Here is a 20,033-nt window from a genome sequence, read left to right on the forward strand (position 1 = left end):
AGGGGGTGCCCGAGCACCCTAGCCCCCCCCTGAATCCGCGCCTGGTGTTGCGTATGTTAAAATTATTTTAAATAATTTTTCTATCTCTCCTTCTCTCTCTCTCTCTCTCTCTCTCTCTCTCTCTCTCTCTCTCTATTTAAATTATTTTGGAAACTTCTGAAAAATGTGCTCTCGTCTGAAGTTATCTTACTCAAATACTGTAACGGTGGCGTGGTGCAGCTATATAACACGAAATCCATTAGTGGAACTGTCTGCAGGGATGAATCAAAATCATTTTTATATGAATACAAATTACTTCGTCGCGTTTGCTATTGGAGATTTTTTGCATCGCGAACTTATTATGGGCTAGCGTTCGAGCCTGATGTAATTCTCTGTCGAACGTTTGCGGTCCACGACGGTGATAATAATAAATAATAAGAATTCATGTTTTATATATATATATATATATTTATAGTCTGACACTACGATCTTCTGCGTATAAAAATCACGTGATACATTAAACACGATGGCACTACGGCTGGGTTCGGATAGATGATAAAAATATTAGCCACGGGGGAGGGTGGAAGCGATGGCGAGGTTACAATAAAAACAGACATCGGAAATCGTCTCGTTTTGCCAATAAACAACCGCCAGTTATTCGGCCAGGGTTCTCCGCGCGTACATATATATTTTATACTATATATATAGACGCTATCTTCTCGTCCGTTGTAAATATATATATTTTATACCTACCTGCCGCGTAGATCCGCTGGACCATAATGGACTTTATATCGAGTCCGCAAGACGACGGCAGCGCAAACGAGTTGTGCAGGATCGACCACAGGGATTTTTCGCATCGTCGCTTGACGACCTGTACGTGATGCCGTGGCTATATATAAGGCACGATTCTCCCAGAGCCGATATTTTTATTTTATGAACTTATATATATATATATATATTTGTTTTAAAAATTTTATGATTCCGATCTTGTCAATGCGAAACGTTCTACAAAACGTTCAATCACCGGGTTTTTGACAGCGGTGGAATAATAAAAAATTATATAAAAAAAATTACGATGCTGTTGACGCGCATCCGACGACTGGTTATTGAGATAAAAACGAGTTTTTATTTGCATCGTCTGTTGACTCTGCAGTCAAATATTAGAGACAAATTATTTTTCGAAATTTCAATATCATGTTATTTCTCACGATCGTCTAATTTCATCGCATATATTATACTTTAACGTGATTGGTGACAACTATATTTATTTAACATCAATGTATCATAAATAAATTACCTACGTGTTTTGTGACATGTACCTGGTCTAAATCTTTTATTTATCCATATATTAACCATTTAAACGTATTTAAATTTCATTTTTTAAAACCCACGACTTTATGTACTATTCGATCGGTGCATGTTATATGTTTTTCCAAATAAAATCGACTATCGTAAACTTATTTTGATTTTAATTCAATGGATGAGATCTATTGGTCTTACTGTGGCGACTTGTGAAACTAAATTCGGGAAGAACGAAAATATTAAGCATCACATCCTTCGCGTAGATAGAAATTAATCGCCCTCTTCAATTTAAAAGGGTCACAATTCATCAAATCATATCCACTGATATTGGAAAAAAATTCGAAATATAGCAACATCGAAAAACGATCGTTTTCCGTGTTGCTGATTCCAAATAAAACACCAATACATCCGTATATTGTTATCGATACATCACAATGCAACTACATAAGCGGGTTAGGTATAACAAGAGCAAAAAATAAAAATAAAAATATTCCTTTTCCCAAAAACAACATGTTAAGAATAGTATATGCTATTATACCACTGACGTCATGGTGTACGAATGACGGCGGTGGTGGCTTATATACCGGAAATGCATTTTATTATGAGAAGCTGAGTAACACCTGACCTAGACGACTATTTCGTGTACACGTAAATAGTGCTATAAACGTATTATGTAGTAATGATAATGTACGTCTTGGCACCGTAGAGAGACTGTACCAACTTACTAGCTAAATTATAGACGCCCGTGTAATATTGTAAATTATAATATTATGTACATACATATTTGCAACAGCCATTCGGTAAAACTACTATACAGCGATTTCAAACAAGCGCGTGATAAAAGTTTTTATGGAAGCATTCAGTTTTAATTTCGTGAATTTTCGCGGAAAGAATATTACTCGCGCATATATGTATAAATATATAATAGTGTAGCTATGTATTATGTACGTACACACATAGCCACGAGCGCCGGATTCCAATTCGCTATTATAACTTGTTGTTATATCCGTGCAGTGCGCGCTTTTAGAATCTGAATAAAATATAAAACCATTGCGTTCTAAGACTCTATTAGGTGAGGTAGTGAGACTTCGCGTACACCCTCGGAACGGCCAGGCGGCCGAATTGGTCATAGGATGGTCGACGGAGAGGAGGGAAAACAATTTTATCTATATGATGATATTATTATGTAATATGTACATGAATACCTACTCTCTCGAGGACCGTGCAAAATCCTATAACGTGATAGCATATTATATGTGTAGGTATTGCTACAACGCTGCAGCCGTCAGCGATTACCTCACTTTTCCGCTGACGAACTCATATTAGCCTGACAAAAATATAATATTTCCGAATTGTCTCGGAGCCCCGTGAACACGGCCCGGACTGCAACGGGATAACATATAAAACAACTCCATATATTATGCTGTGACATCGCACACATATTCCAGATATTGAACAATGGCATCATATCATCATGTGTACCTACCTCCATGAATAAACAAGAATCGCATGATTTTGTTGTTTCATTTGACGCTCGTGTGCAGCATTTTTTTACGGTCGTTTAGTCTTCCACGTGTAATAGGGGTAAGAATGGGCAAGCGACGACGTGTGTGTTATCGTGTACACTCCGGCTTGTGCTCTTACATTTTAATATTTTCAGCGAACGCTCGTCAAACGCAGTCTATATACAGAAACGGATGGTTAATATTTAATCCCTGCAGTTCGGCGTTAGGTCATGGCACTGGATTTTATATTTTTGTGCGTGCGTAGGTATATGCACATATTTCTAGTATACTGTTGTTACCTACACCAGACAAGGTAAATTTCGAGACGATTGTGCTGTCCACCCTGCACACTCGTCTCGGTTCTTTATAATAGAAGCACCATATTTAGATTGTTTGCACTCGTTTTGGACCCCAAAGCAGACGGAAGACATATATTTGTATGCATTGTTTTGCCCGAAAATTCTTCCGAGTCAATGCAGAGATAATACACGCGACCGTCTCCTACTCAACTCGATATAGTTATAATGGTTATATCGAAATATTTTTTAGTTTTTTCCCGTGAGTCTCTTCAGCAATGCATGATTGTATACAGTATACTCTATAATATATTATGACTATTCTGCTCAAAATATATATATATGTAATATACACTTTAATATTACGAAAGAAAAACCTCACCGTCGATAAATAAGAAATGAACGAATTGTGTATAATTCTAAATAAAATTCCTCTCATATATCGATTTTAGATTCGTTTGTTGAGGCTAGAAAATAGACTTGCGCTTTGGCGCCTTGAATTTTTTCCCGTCCCTTTGCCCCCTCTTATTCACGTGTGTGTATGTGTGTGTAGTTTATAAACATGGATTAATACTAGGTAATAAAAAAAATATATATTAGTGTCATTATTATGTATATAGTATACACAATACGCGTGCACGGTGTTATTACCCGCTCGTATATGACGTTACGAAGAAAACGGTTATTGATGCGCGCTCATGTGACCGATATTAATATAATAATATTTAAACCATCGATGCGGAATGGCACGAGCGTTTTCCCACAATATATAATATAATATTATATTATGTTATTATAATATTGTGTGCGTTCCCACCGTGACGATGTGTTGTGTTAATGCGAATCGACTGGCAGAGGATGAGAAATGACCGACAAAGGACAGAAATACAGCGACGAACGTTGGTCCTATTATATTATATTGTTATAATATCAACACTTATTATATATTGATACTTTCGCGATTCGATCGCCTTGACAATAGAATGTCATTATAATAATAGTATCTTCGTAATTGCATAATTATAATAACAACGTCGTACAATGATAAAAGTGGGGGTCCGTTGTTCTTGAGTGGCGTGACAGGTGAGTGAATTTTGAACCTTTGGAAATATCAATACATTCAAATGTATGAAATCCGCTAATGTTTGATACGTAGATATGATGACTAAATTATATTAGTACATTATACAATACGTATTTAAATGTTTGCTTAAATGATTATAGATGATACGTATAGGTATTATATTCATCGTTAAATAACCATACTGTAAAATTATGTAACAATGAATACGTTAGTTGTCTCCCCAATCCCTCTTCTACAGTTTCTGTATGCGGTTTGTAACTTTATCATAGGCAATCGATTTCGCTTGTTTTTCGATCGCTAGCTCCACACCGCTGCTATACATGCACGATGCGCCAAGCCTACATTATTTTTTTTCTCGCGACATCCGGCCATTTCCGGTCGAGTCTTCCACCGCCGTCGCAATAATTCACTCACGCTCCACAATCGTCTACCCGGTAGAACTTCCCGGGGTACACTATACATAATATTATATCATATGATACGAACGACGTGTCGTCGTGCCGCGAGGAAATCGCAGTCTGTTTTTAACGGTGTCCATAAATCATCCGCCATTATGGCTCTATTACAATACGATATATACGCGTATACCGCGTACACGCTCCGGTTTATCGTATAAAATCGTCCAAAAACGAGAATCACCTGCACTGTAAATAACGTTTAATGGACTGCAGTATATCAGTGCAGCAGTATGTATTATACCGTGTACCGTGTACATGGTCCAAAATCGCGAAAACGATCCACACGACGATTTTTGCTTTTGTGTGTGTGTGTGTGTGTATGTGTATTTGTATTTTGCATGGTTCATATATGCGTATACGTATATAGGTATACTTCCAGGTATTAAATTTTATATTATTAACCATGTGGTAATTTTACTGTTAGAAGTGTGGAAATTTTTTTCGTTTTATATACCTACTAACGCTTAATCTACTACTCTCTTTAAACAGTTAAGCTGGCCTTAATTGATTTACTTTGTATTATTACTATCGTAATTTTTTACCGACAATCCAATTCTTCTTACAATGGTAAATCTAATTCCGCTCAAACAGCGTCGGTTGTAAAATGTACTTTTTTAACATCCCTTCGTTTTGCGTTTTTCTGTGTTTACTGTATTTTATACGCACTACGTTCGCTACTGAATTTATTATAACATGGTACATCTGCATTGAATTTTTTATGACCATTAGTGTATACCAGGAATTGGTTACTCGCTTCAGTATACAGGTGGCAAATGCTAAAGGGAAAAAAGTTGGATAATTGTAAACGCTATCGTCTGTGATCAATTATAAGTGATGTGTATTTATATGATACATTGTCAAACTTTAAATAAAAATCTCCTTAATGTCGACCTGTGCTGTCTACGGCTTAATCATATAATATTTTGGGTCTTATAAATCATATTGTAAATCATCAGGATGGCTAGAACCGTTGCTGGACCGAATCATGAGGAATCCGACTACCGTAGTGTGTCCTGTGATTGACACGATCGATGACAAAACGTTCCGTTACCATTTCAACCGTGGAACAATAAGTGTCGGCGGTTTTAGTTGGAAGCTTGTGGTTAGTATTTTTTTTTTCTAACCAAATCGAATTTTGTTCATATACTGTACCATCCAACTATAAGTCTATGGTTAACCAATAATTTCAGTATATTTTATTAAATATAAATTTCTGGAAGATTAATATTCTCATAAAAATATTAATAAATTAGCATTACCTACATTTAATTTATAGTAAATGAATTTAAGCAAATATTCTTATCTTAGTCTGTTATCTGTATACACTATACAAGTATATAATTCTGTGACAAAAAAAATTGTTTTGTTAAATATTGAATTAAGTATTAAATGTACTTTACTATACTGGCAGATCATAAAATTTTATATACGTATACGAGTGAATTTAAATTAGTATTTCTATTACTATTTTTCTTTTCTAATATACAAATATTAGTTTAGTGTAAAAAAAAATAATACATTCACTTTAATCTTATTAATACTGAAATCCACAAGTTCTTTATCTTGTCATATTCATATACTCACGTTGCTAACCACGGTCTCCGTAAAACACATAACATATTCAACATATTTATCTCAATCTTCTTTTTTATTACTCACTACAGCATCCTTCCAAGTTTATCTCTATTACGACTTTTCTTTACAATCATATCTTATGTATACAATATAATATATATGAGTATATATACACATATGTTTTACATATTCATTATCCCTCTTCTTCTTTTGACATGGCCAAACTATCTTAAACTATATTTCTTTTTGCTCCCTCGACCACTGACTACATACGTATAAATTTACTTGAAAACATAACATAAGACATGAAAATACTGAGCCACTGAGGATAATATTATTTTTTGAAATACACTCACATAATTACCTAAATGACTTGAATGTATATAAAAATATATATATTATGTGGTATAAATAAATTTGATAAATATCTAATAATGAAAATATTTTTTTTTCAAAATCGATGAATACGAAATACCGTAACTAAATACCCTATACTGGCCTAACTATAATAGTAATTATAGAATTCTAGTTTCAAGCTCAAAAATTATTACACGTACTAAAATTTAAAATGGTTATTAAATCTCATTATTTTACATTTATAAATATATAGTTACACCTATTTATATATATATCAGATATAGGTACTGTATTTTCTATACATTTGATTTTAAAATCGTGTTTATTATTGAAAAAGAATGTTAATTTTATGAAAAATTATATCATCTAAATACTTAAATATAATATTGTATGATATAAATAACCTAGTTTTTATTTTCATCTTACAAGTGCAATTTTGTTTTCATTAATTATACCAACTAGTTGTAATTAAAAATAATTCATATATAAAATGTATGACATTTTTTAAATTATGCAAAGTCAAGCATAATGTGTAACATTATCTCTTATACAATAATAAATGTCATAAAATTTAAGATATAACTGTGATGAAACTCTATGTTAAAAATAATCACATTTTAAACTTTTATTTTCCATTTAACATACAAAAACATGTATTATTCTTTAGAACAATGTTAAAACTACAATTGGTATATGCTCCACAAAAATGTCATAAGAACATACGATGATGATTCGTTGTTTATAATACGCCAATTTACACTAACGGTAAATATATAATTCTGGGCATTAATTGTTTGTGCGGTTGAAACAATCTTGAAACATTTTTTTGCTGTTGAAAACTTCAACGCAACTTCAACCATTTATGATATCGTTTATCATGTTACATATATATATATATATATATATATATATACAGATTATAGTATATAATGTATTAATAAAAAGATTCTTGTACATAAATTAATATACTTTTGTGTACTTAATGCACGCTTTCGATGTAAAATTTATATTACCATATTGGTTGATGTTTTGGGTATCTTATATTAATCATAACTATAAGACACGTGCAGTGTTATGTTTTTATCGTATACATTTCAATTAAAAATTAGGTGACACGGCGCTCTAATTAGGCAATTTAGCGACACCATGAGTTCACGACACAATTAAACAATGTCATGGCTATGATATAATAATAATAATATTCAATATTAAACATTTTTTTACGAAACGCTTTAAAAAAAAATATATGAACTAAAAAACATCAGACACGTGAAAATAATATTGAATTAGCTCTTTGTGGATAGTTCTCATATCACCTCTTTGCACTGTTGTGCAATGGCTGAGTTAAAACGATTAATCCCATTAGCTTGTCGATTTAAGTAAATTATAACCTCTAATAGGTAAACATATTTTTTAAGCTCATATAAAATAAACATCACACACTGGTATTAACTTTGCTGATACTTTTTATTTATTTTCATTCCATCAATACTTATAAAATTTCACTTCATATGGGAATTTTACTTTCGTTATATATGCTAGGTTTCATATAATGAGGTTTTTTGGAATCCACAGGGACATGCAAAGTATTACAGCAGATGCGTAGTTTACATATTAAAAAGTAGATATTACTCCACAATTAACAGCTAATAAAATATATACTGTTCTAGAATGTGGTCGTTTATTAATACAATATACATTATACACATACGCACGTGTTACTTTTAACATGTATTCGGAAACCTGTACCTATGGTGTTTGTTTGAAAGTAAAAATATAACACACATTATTATCTCGGAAAATTATAATTGTACCTTGTTATAACGCAATCCTTGTCTTATTGTCATCCATCAGTTGTGGTGCCGTGTGCGAACGAGAGAATGCTCTCAAGTTTCATGTAGTACATGACATGTATACTCGAAGAATCGTGTAGAACTCTCGGGTGCTGGTCTCGCAATACGAATCACTTCTCTAAAAACTTTTCAAAGTACCTACCTACCAACAATCCCACACATCTTTTGTGGGTTTAATTCTCATTTTTACTAATTGAGTATAAAAATACAACTTTAGTTGAGCCTATAGAGTCTATATTTTTTACAAGCAAACAGTGTTGGGGAGAAACTATATGATTACAATCATTTAAAATTGATAATTTTAGATGAACAAACATTAATTGAATTTATAATAATAAGCAAAATGAATTTCAATGCGGTCGTAAGTATAATATTTTTGTACGTTTAGTTTTTACAAGTATTTTATAAAATGGCAAAACACAGTTTTAATATTTCCAAGTGAACGTGGATTTAATATTGTATAATACGAGTATAGTGAACACAATAATATAATGGATCATAATTCGCTGTAATAATATGATATCGCTGAACAGTTACAATATCGCTATTATTTCATAACCACGATTGTGTTTTATTTCAAATTGGATACTTTAGTGAGTGCTGGTCCTATTATTAAGTATATTATTATAATAACAGCGATTGGTCCCTTTTCGCCAATTATTTCTGCTATAGCTAGACGTATTATATAGTGGCTCGTTTATAAGAGATAAATCGCACATCGATCTGGTTTCCTCATGCAAATCTTTCCCCAAGGACCTAATACACACGCATATATAAAGGGTCACGCTTATTTCACAACATAACTAGGTATATATATATATAGATGATAGTTATAACCGATGAGTTTATGTATTATAATTTTATTCAATCACCACTCACGATTTCGTAATGCAATATTTGGATCATCTCGTAAACATAGCGAAACTTCCACAATATAACGAAGTCGCACGGGGAAAAGATCGTAATAAGAGGAATTCGTTAAATGGAAAATTATATATTAATTATATCATTAATGAAGGTCGCGTGGTTTTCAAAAATAATTCGTTTAACAGAAAATTTCGTAAAATAAAAGTTGATTAGGTATATGGAAGTTTCATTCTGTATATATTTTATTTTTATGTAAAACATGCATGACAACGTGTTCATTATTTTCTACGTACATGATGTATAATATAAATTAAAAACAAATGTGTATTATAATATATATATATATATAAGCGCGTGTGCGTGATCTAAGTAGCTTAACTCCTTCTCTTCCTCTTCTGCGACACTCGAGATGAATGACTCGAATGTAATTTATTTTTCTGCAAAAGCCGACAAATTGCCGTACAGCTAATGACGGCGACGGTGTACCGCCCGATAAGTCGGAAATTGATCGTAGGCAATAGATTTTACTTACTCCGCGTATAATACATATAAGCGATCGGTGGCGCTCCAAAAATATCGTCCCGCGTGTTTCGTCCCATTAAACACGAACGAATGTCTGCAACCACTCGTTTACAATGGTTAGGTGTATGCGTGGAATGGCGCATGTATTGTGCACGTCGTATAGATTCTCTTCTCGTGGACTTTGCAGCCTTTGTGGTAGTATATTTATCTGCACCAAAGCAAGGGCCGCCTTTATGTAATACTTATATAAATATAGGTATATTATAATATTATACATATTACATGTGTGTAGGTAGATATATATATATATATATATATATGTATATATTATATACGTTTCACAAACTCGCCACTATATACCTACGCAGCAGTCGAGAAGCGACGTATAAAACATGCAATTTATTTTCTTCGAGAACGAATTCAGTGTGCTTATAACGACACGAAAGCGTTTTCGTCGTTGATATTATCTCGACGGTATGATAACTAAAAAACAATATTCCGTTAGGTATTTCCTCACGCAAACGATTAATGCGTTTTGAAGCCCCTTCATTTCGTCTGATCACAGTGTTCGAAAACACATTTTAAATTATGATTAATATCTCGAATTGTTATAAAGACGAAACGACTTCGCTTGAATTGCAATATACTGCATCTGGTTAGAGATGCAGTATTTGTTTTCTGGATATATTTTTTTTTATATTTCAAACAGTACGAATTATACCACGGGTTACTATACATTGCAAACACAACAACTTGATAATTTTACTTTTACGTTGCTAAAAACTCATAATTTATTCATTGTTTAGAATATGCAAATTTTATAGCTACTAATACGAAAACGTATGTAGTACAATAAGCTATTACAGCTTTAGATATTTCAGGGTTTATGACTTTAGTGCGATGTTCAATGATTGTATTTATCTTCTTAAAATACACACACTCACACGCGTATTCCCGTGCTCACGGACGCGCACTTTGGTAGTTTCTATGTGCAAAAATTTTGAGTTGGTCCCTTGTTCACCATTTGTATTATATAAGTGTTTTGAACATGAATGTTAAGTACGGAATATTATAATTACATTTCTATAATAAATGGATTTTCTTAAATAGTTTATTTCCTTTATGTGTCATAAATACTAGGTACGTTTTAAAACCCTAATAAATTAACCTTATCGATAATTTTACTCTTTCAATGTTTCCAATTGTATCGTTATTTTTCATTTTAAATCAACGTTCGTCTGCTTTACAAGGTAAGAGAACTATACACGCAGAATTTGATTGGGGGCTTAAACTTAATTACAGCACTATTATATAATTGCGTCTACACAAACGTTGATAACTAATGTATCCCATCATATAGTGTTTTCAAAAAGCCTGAGTTTGCGAGATTCACCATTTCTATAAAATAGTAAAATTGAAATAAGTGATTTTTTTCGACACCATCACAAATGTGAAAATAAAAGCCACCATACCATGTTTTTAAGTAATACGTATGGTATGATTAATATACGTATAGGTAAATGCATATAGGATATTATGTCTTGTCTGTCTCAACATACAGTTGTCCAGGTTACCTATAGGTACCTACCGAATGTCAATAATATATACTTAATAATACTACTAGGTATATATATATTATATAATAACATACGTCCATATTCCTGCAGGCTGCAGCACTAGAATGCGCTGAATCAAATGTTATAACATTTTTATGTGCACCAAAAAATAATATAAGAATGCATCTTGTAGGTACCTGAGTAGTAAATTTTTATTAACAAATAATGAGTATTGATAAGTTGATCGAACATGCAACCCTTAACAATTGTTGTTTATGTACCTAAGTATTATTAAGACTCGTATACTTATTAAATATAAAATATTATAATGTCCCTTCCTCCAATGTCCGCGTGATAGGTACCTACATTAGGTTTAAAATAACGTGATAAAATGTTTTATTTTCCAAACTCGAGGTATACACATTTTAAAGCGTTGAACACCGCATTTTTGACCGACATTTCCTTTGCACGCGTTCTATAGGTTTAACATATTTCATAAAATATATTATACTCAGCCTCGTGTTATGAATATATGAATATATATATTTATTTTAATTGTTTGGATACGACATTGTGGAAAAGTTTGATAAAACATTTGATTAGATCATAAAAAAATTTAAAATTGTAATTTTATTTAAGTGTGTTTTTTTTATAATATGATATAGGTAGGTAGGTGATACCATGAATAATTTTAATGCACTACTTATGCATTTATTATATTCATTTTAATATTTATATTAATACAGTACGATATTTTGAATTTTGAATTATTGCAAATGGCCACTATCATCTAAAGAATATTTAAACCAATATCATGAAACATTTTTTAAAAAAATTTTCCAGTTCAATTGGCACGTTGTACCAGACAGAGAAAAAAAGCGTCACAAGAATGCGGCGGAACCGGTATGGTCACCAACGATGGCTGGTGGTCTTTTCGCAATCGACAAAAAGTTCTTTGAGCGACTAGGTACATACGATAGTGGTTTCGACATATGGGGAGGTGAAAATTTAGAACTATCATTCAAGGTATGTTCAATATAAATTTATTTTTTTATTTTTTTAGTGAAGTAATACTTAAGATTGTATACTCAAATATGAGCTTTATCGCCATATGAATGATTTCTAGATTATTAAGTAGGTATGAAAACTAGCTAGAATAGAAATCTATTATTTGTAAACTATTTTTTGAAACGTGTATTCAAATTTTAACTCGACGCATAGATCGTGAATATAGCTGCAGTATCATTTAAATAGCCAATAATTTATTTTTCTTTATAATGTATGTGGGAGTGAAACCTCACGCCTTTATTTCCTATTGTATCAATTTTCCCGTTCAAATAATACCAGAACTCAGAGGGCAATTGCACCCCTTCCACACAAATGTCATCTATAAAATGAAATAAAGAGAAACTGCAGCTCATATTACCTGTTATCAAAATACCCCTTACACGATTCTTACAATTCATAATTAATATTATTAATAATTCGTCATAATATTTTATATTAATATAATATATAACATTAATGTGTTATCCTAATGTATTACTTTTGTGTGGTGCAGACGTGGATGTGTGGAGGTACGTTGGAGATAGTGCCATGTTCTCACGTTGGCCATATATTCAGAAAAAGATCGCCATACAAGTGGCGAACGGGCGTCAACGTTTTGAAGAAGAACTCCATCCGTCTAGCCGAAGTGTGGATGGACGATTACGCCAAATACTATTACGAACGGATCGGCAACGATCTGGTAAGAAATTTATCTAAAATATATTGTTTTTTATTTCACTAGTGCTCATCATGATATTTTATACTTCTACTGCTAAAAATCGTATTTTTCATATTCAACAGTTTTTAGTAATCTATATTTGTATTATGGCTACGTATACAGGCGGACAGGAGGTGATCTAAATTTAGCGTAAAAAATTTGATGGAAATCACAATTAAATTCTCTATCAATTTTATATTATAATATTTAAATAACCTTGTATATATAACCATCGGCGCTGTGAATAAAATAAAGATTCGTAGCTGAAAATATCCGAACTAAAATAACGAAAAAAAACTCAATGCTCTACAATCTACATGTTTAAAAATATTTTTTGTAATAAATAGTTTATAATTTAGATACTTATTTTTACTAATAAAACATTACTCTTACAAAAGTGCCTAATTAGTATATTATTCAATATATTATGCATTTTATTTAATTGATAGTTTTGTATTTTTGAGTTATAATTTTAAATTGATTAAAATACTTAATTTAACTAACATATTGATTTGTTTATATAAGTCAACTATATTATATACAATGTAATATAAAAATCTCATAACTTATTAAACACGTGTAGTAATTTCTATAAAATAAATTTAGGTACACGCGTATAAAGAGTTTGCAACAAATAATATGTTTTTGTTGTTTCCATTAATAACCGTTACTCAACGTCGAAAAAATATACACTTTTGTGTCTTGAATAGTTTTGAAAGCTAAAAAAATTGAATTTTCCCAATTACAAAATCAAATAATCTAACCTTTCGTCGTTTATTACATCATCCATCCGACGCGTAACGTTTAAATATGGCAATAATTACAAAAGTATTATTTTTATTGTCGTCAAAATTTATCAGCGTGAAATTCACCGGCTGAGTGATAAGACAATTATTTACTCGACTCTATTCAAAGTATAAACATATTCATTGGCTGTGTGCTAAACTGTGTTCAAGAAGAACCGCGAAGTATGATTTCATATAGATAATTGAATAATCTTGTTTAAAAAAGGCGATCGCGCTAGAATAACTGATGTATTCACGTATTAATTTTAAATTGACATTCGAAATGAAAAGTCCAATTATCTTATAATGACTACTAACATCAAATGTATTTTTTACTGTTTTCATATTATATAAAAGACATGATTTTGTTTGATACAGGGTGATTATGGTGACATAACGTCTCGCAAAGAACTGAGAAGAAAGTTGAAGTGCAAGTCGTTCAAATGGTATTTGGAGAACATATACCCAGAACTTTTCATACCAGGCGATGCCGTGGCGTCTGGAGAGGTAAAAAAACATACATCGTGTACCAGTCTGGGAATATATATACTTAGGTCACAGTCATCATCTCTCAAAAAAGTTTTTAGGGAAATAAGTTTATCTTACAAACTTCCTAGACCCCTGTAATATTTTCTTATTTCGTTTGATTGGAAAATACTATTTCGTATGTATTTCATTTCATTGACCCGCGGAAAACAATTACTGTCTGGTTCTTTTCTAAGTGGATTTCTCTCCATCAGATGAAACATTTTGAAACTTTTGTTCCGACCACATTTATTTTTCATTAACTTCGTATTTATTTAACGCACCTAATAATATCGGGCGTACATTATACGAAATTGTATAAGTAATAACATATAATATTTACGAATTCAAACCCCTAGTAATGTTTCTTGTGTATAAATGTAGGTACTATAAATAACAATATTTTTTTATCTTTCATTAAGTATATCTACATTTTTTCAAACATCAAATTACTTATTTCCGACTTTCATATTTTATTTAGCGTTTTTATGCTTCGCATAACTGTGTTTAATATTATAAACAAAACACGAAACGAATCCCTACAGACCATATTGAATGTTGTACAAATATTTTGAAACAAATTGATGCAATTAGATCGTTTTCCGTGGAAATAGTTACTCTTTAAATAAACGCTGAAAATGTTCATAAATTAATCATACCAACTACTTTCAATAATTACAGACCTAATAGGATATATTGTTGTAAATCATTCATTAGTAAAATAACATTTGTTTGACCAATTGCAACAATTAAATATGATTATTTTTCCATACAAACTTAAAACGTAACAAATAACATGAAAGATACTAATTATTGCTATACGATTATCAATTCGACATGTTTATATTCCAAACATATGTTTCATAACGTTAGAGCGAATTATTTTTAAATTCTTTATATTTTACAACAATTTTCTAGATATAGTAAAACGGCTCGCTATTATTTACATTATTACACGTATGGTATGATATTATATTATTATAATCTATATTAATTGTGTGTAATATTTTAAACGTTGTTTAATTAAATTTGTGCATTGGGAATCAGGTGCGCAATTTAGGATACGGCAACAAAACTTGTCTGGACTCACCGGCCAGAAAAACCGACCTCAACAAACCGGCCGGACTATACCCCTGTCACAAAATGGGTGGCAATCAGGTGGGAATTTTACCTTTCTCTTACGGCACAGAGATGTGTTTTCCATACAAGGTTGTCGAGGTCGAGCCGGTACAATATGAATCAACACATCCTGTCAAGTTTTCCTGTCTTTTGCGCGTCCTTCTTGCACATTCGTTTCTGAACGATGATGATGATCCGTTTTTATTTTTAATGAAATAATTAAGTTAAAGAAATAAACGTTAGGTCAATCATGTGCACTGTTCATGTGTAGTAGAGACTTTTATACTCCCACTTTATATAACTTAATATATGACCAGCAATAGGTGACTAATGACTAATGACTATAAATATATATATATAGCCTAAAATTATTACCCGACTCGTGTACTTAAAACACACAACGTTATCGTATGGTCCGAACGTGAAATGCCGCGTTCATCCATTTCTATTTTGCTTGTATTCATATTGTTTTGTTTTGTTTGTTTGTTTTTTTTTTTTACCCCGCATTATAGATAAAAAACGTTGTGTCGAATATGTGCGTAGACTCGAAAGGCGATGCCAACAAGCCCGTCGATTTGTGGCAGTGCCACCAACAAGGTGGTAATCAGGTAAAAATTAAATCACATACACACATGGTATATTGATTCATACATATCGACTAGATAGATTAACGATTTGATGTGCGTAATTCGCATTATACATAAACTAAAACATTTTCGGATAACATTAGCTGTTGGTGCTGGTAATCCGAAAAATAAAAAAAAAGCTTCTGGTTTGAGATTAAAAAATAAAAACCCATTACGCAAAATGTCTGTGCAGTGCATTTTAAAATAATAATGTGCCTACCTATACCATTTTCCACAAGTTTTTCGGATTAAACTCGAACGTTATTTCTACGTTCATTATAGTTCGGTGTCGAAACGCATTGTCCCATCAGCTATTATATAATATATTTATATAGGTACCAACGTAAATAAATAAACTTTCTACTTTTTATGAAGTAGGCTAACAACATATGCATGGATTTTACAACGTTTTTATCAATAGTTTGAAAACTCATTTAAAAATTATTTAAAGCTAGATGAAACTAAATTTACTAGCATAGTGGTTTTAAATATTTATATGTATATATATTTTTTTTAACTGAAAAACTTTACTTTTAAATTTCAAACAGAACATTTTTTTTTTAATGATAACTCCTAAATATTTTCTCTACCACTTTTATTTGTATCTTTAATACCCCCACGTTATAGTAATAAATAGTTGGTGATAATGTTCGATAGACGATATGTCAACACATAAACATTTTTTATACAGAACGCTCTACTTCAACATTTCAAAAGAGTATAAAATTAACATTAAGAAAAAAAAATTATTAAGCCTAGTTAAAAGTTGCAAAAAAGTGGTAATCTAATGGCTTATATTAACTATATAAGTATAAAAAAAATATTTAAAAAAAAAAAAAAACAAAATAAGGAAGAATTCTTAAAATTCTTATTTTAAACAAAAACCACAAGCTTGTAGGTGTACACTCTGTCGTCTGTTTGCATTTTTTAAACTTGGTGGTGTTATTAATTTTTTCGCTTTTTTTGCTCCGTCCGCTTTTACTTCCGACCCGTTGCAAGCACGCCCCTAAACATGATTATATCTTATTACGACTGGCACTGTAGTTGTAAGAGCGTTTCAAAAAATCGTAGGACCTTTAATGAGAGGTGTTTGCGCGCAACCGCACCACTTAACGATGACACGACGTCACGATAATATCATACACGTGCATGATAATATTTTTATGATCTTGCACTACTATCGTTGATAATAATATTTCAATATTTCGTTGTAGTTTGTAGTATTCAGTTTTGTGGATTGGTTTTTTTATGGGACCGTGCGCGCAAAAATCATATCTCTTCGTGATGCGTAACACAATCTGCGCGGTGCTAACTTAATATGACGCAATGATAATAATGAGTATAATAATATGTCCGTACCATCAGTGTCATAATTCTCATTAGGTACTGGAAACGGTGACATTTTGAATGCATTACGTTGGGAAAACTGCACTGCACGAGCGCGCGCGCATGCTATCCGTCATCATTGCAATTATTAAGTCATAGAAAGTCTTGCAAAATTAACATTCTACTTAATATACAGACATTATTATCAATGCTACTTTAATATTTTACTAATACACAAATGCAATGCATCATGCACGTTCCTCGTATAATTTTATCATCTTCCTTCTTTGTACTCTATATTTAACTTTATACTAACGTACACACGCGAAAATATACTATATACAAACATATTTAGCTATGAAATGTCGACGTGTGTGTATGTTAATATACATATACAATTTACATGATTATTCGTCATTTTATTCATCCCTCAAACATTCTTCCCTGGATGTTGGTTTTACCGTACTCGGCCGACTTGTTCATTTAAATAATGTCCCCCAGCCCTGTGCTCAACTTTATTAATTATACTGATTGCGTGTTTTATGCTAAATGACTTTAGTACTGGATGCTCAGTAAGATCGGAGAGATCAGGAGGGACGAGTCGTGCTTGGACTACGCTGGCAGCGACGTAATCTTATACCCGTGCCACGGATCTAAGGGAAACCAGTATTGGAACTACGACCATAGAGTGAGTATTGACAAAATCATTTTTCATGTAAAACGTACAATATAATAATATGCAGTGATGAGTTCATTTATGTTTTGTTTAATACTATGGGAATTTTGGAGTGTGTTATATATAGATTGAAAATAAATTTTCTCTTTAGCAATTTTCCATACATATATGCGTTGTGAACTGAAAATCGTTAATAAAATGTCCCCTTTTAAATTAATGATTATTTAATCGCATAAAAAAATAAACTAATCGTTGGTAGATGGAAAGTAGGTGAATATACAAACATTTGTATAAAATAAAAAATAATAAAGGCTGACAATTGATCAAACAGCTATAGTATTATTTTTACCAGCAGTGTTATAGACAACCGTTTTCTTTGGGGTGTGTATATACTTAATATACTACTTCGTTATATTCATATCAAAATTCGTTTTTGTTCGTACAAACATAATTTATTTTATCTTTGTTGAAAACAAAATTATGTGAAGAACAAAGAGCTTTTTTTTACGCGTTCAATAAAATGAAACACAAAGTTATTTTAGAAAACCAGTACAAGTTTGACAATAACACAGTTTTAAATAATAACACTTTTCAATAAAATGGTCTAGATACGCTTCTTCATCATCACTAAAGGTCACATTAAACTTAACTAAGTATTTAAGTTGGAGATGAGTCTAATCTTTCCTATAATGCATTAAAATAAAACCTAATTTGAAGTTTAAAATAAATTAAATTTTTTATTGAATTCTAGATTTTCTATTTTTATACTTAATTTAAGATTTCGCAATTAAAAATGTTCAATAATTTTTTATTTGGAAATTTATGTAGACTAAACAGCTACGGCATGGTAGCAGTAGAAAGTGTCTATCCATCAATAGCACCAAAGACAAGCTGCTCATGGAAGAATGTGACTTAATGCTGTCCAGACAAATGTGGCTTTTTGAAAACTTTAACGCGACTTTGGCCACCGAAGACAGTCACATGAGGCATTAAAGACTTCTAACAAAAAAATTATATTAGAATTACTTCCTATATTATTATTATTTTGTTTTGTATTATTTTTTTTTTTTTTTTGTTTTGATCAAAATTTTTCCCATTACAAAACTACCGAGCTCCGTCGATGGTCGTTTTGTTTTTACGATTATGTATACCTTTGTTCGAACAACGAAACGTTGTGGCGCTCAAACAAATCCAGCGACTTGTACATAACGCGTTCTTTTTTATGTAAACTATATATTTTTTTTTTTAATAATTATTATCTCTATGTATTATATACTATATGATTGTACTTAAACAGTATTGCGGCTATACGACGAACAAAACATTCCCTCATGACATTTCCATTTTTTTTTTTTAATTTCGTCCAAATCATTTTTTGTTTATAAGCAATTTGTGTTGATTATTATTATTATTATTATTTTCAGTGTACATAAATAATTATGTCTATGTAACGTACGTGTTATATATTATTATGATAAAATTATTATTTTATATATAATATTATAAGCTCTATTCGTTTGTACACTTTCTCCGGAATGCGAACAAATATTATATGAACGATCATTATACTATTATGTATTACTATTTGAACAATGAACATATATATAATTATTCCTTTTAATTGTTATTTATATTTAATAAAAATTGATAAAATATATTTAAATATCACTGTTGCGTTTATACTGATTGTAGTTCTTTGGCGGGAACTCGTTACAAGACTTAATAGCAGGGCCTTGCACCCGAATCATTTATTCGGGTTTCGGGTGCTGGATGTATTTGGGTGTTCAAACACCCGAATAAAAAATTTAAACAAGCATTTGGGTTTTCAAAACCGTTATTATTCGGGTTAATATTGGT

At 31.5% G+C, this 20,033-nt stretch overlaps 1 protein-coding gene across 5 annotated transcripts in view; it reads left to right on the plus strand.

Annotated features, from left to right (window-relative positions):
• Positions 1–19,255, plus strand: part of Pgant9 (polypeptide N-acetylgalactosaminyltransferase 9) — a 129,310-nt gene extending 110,055 nt beyond the window's left edge. For 3 of the 5 annotated variants that reach the window (XM_089225502.1, XM_089225503.1, XM_089225504.1), the window contains 6 exons: positions 12,198–12,380; positions 12,916–13,101; positions 14,283–14,411; positions 15,477–15,587; positions 18,060–18,188; positions 19,005–19,255. In XM_089225502.1, coding sequence (XP_089081628.1) covers positions 12,198–12,380; positions 12,916–13,101; positions 14,283–14,411; positions 15,477–15,587; positions 18,060–18,188; positions 19,005–19,169 — 903 coding nt within the window. In that variant the 3' untranslated portion in view covers positions 19,170–19,255. Of the gene's footprint in view, positions 1–5,580; positions 5,727–12,197; positions 12,381–12,915; positions 13,102–14,282; positions 14,412–15,476; positions 15,588–16,060; positions 16,157–18,059; positions 18,189–19,004 lie in introns of all 5 variants that reach the window. The other 2 variants (XM_089225505.1, XM_089225506.1) reach the window with 2 other exon arrangements.
• The last annotated feature ends 778 nt before the right edge of the window (positions 19,256–20,033 follow it).

Source organism: Diuraphis noxia, unplaced genomic scaffold (assembly GCF_037042655.1).
Source record: "Diuraphis noxia isolate RWA-SAM2 unplaced genomic scaffold, SU_Dnox_SAM2 contig0004, whole genome shotgun sequence".
Classification (NCBI taxonomy): Eukaryota; Metazoa; Arthropoda; class Insecta; order Hemiptera; family Aphididae; genus Diuraphis; species Diuraphis noxia.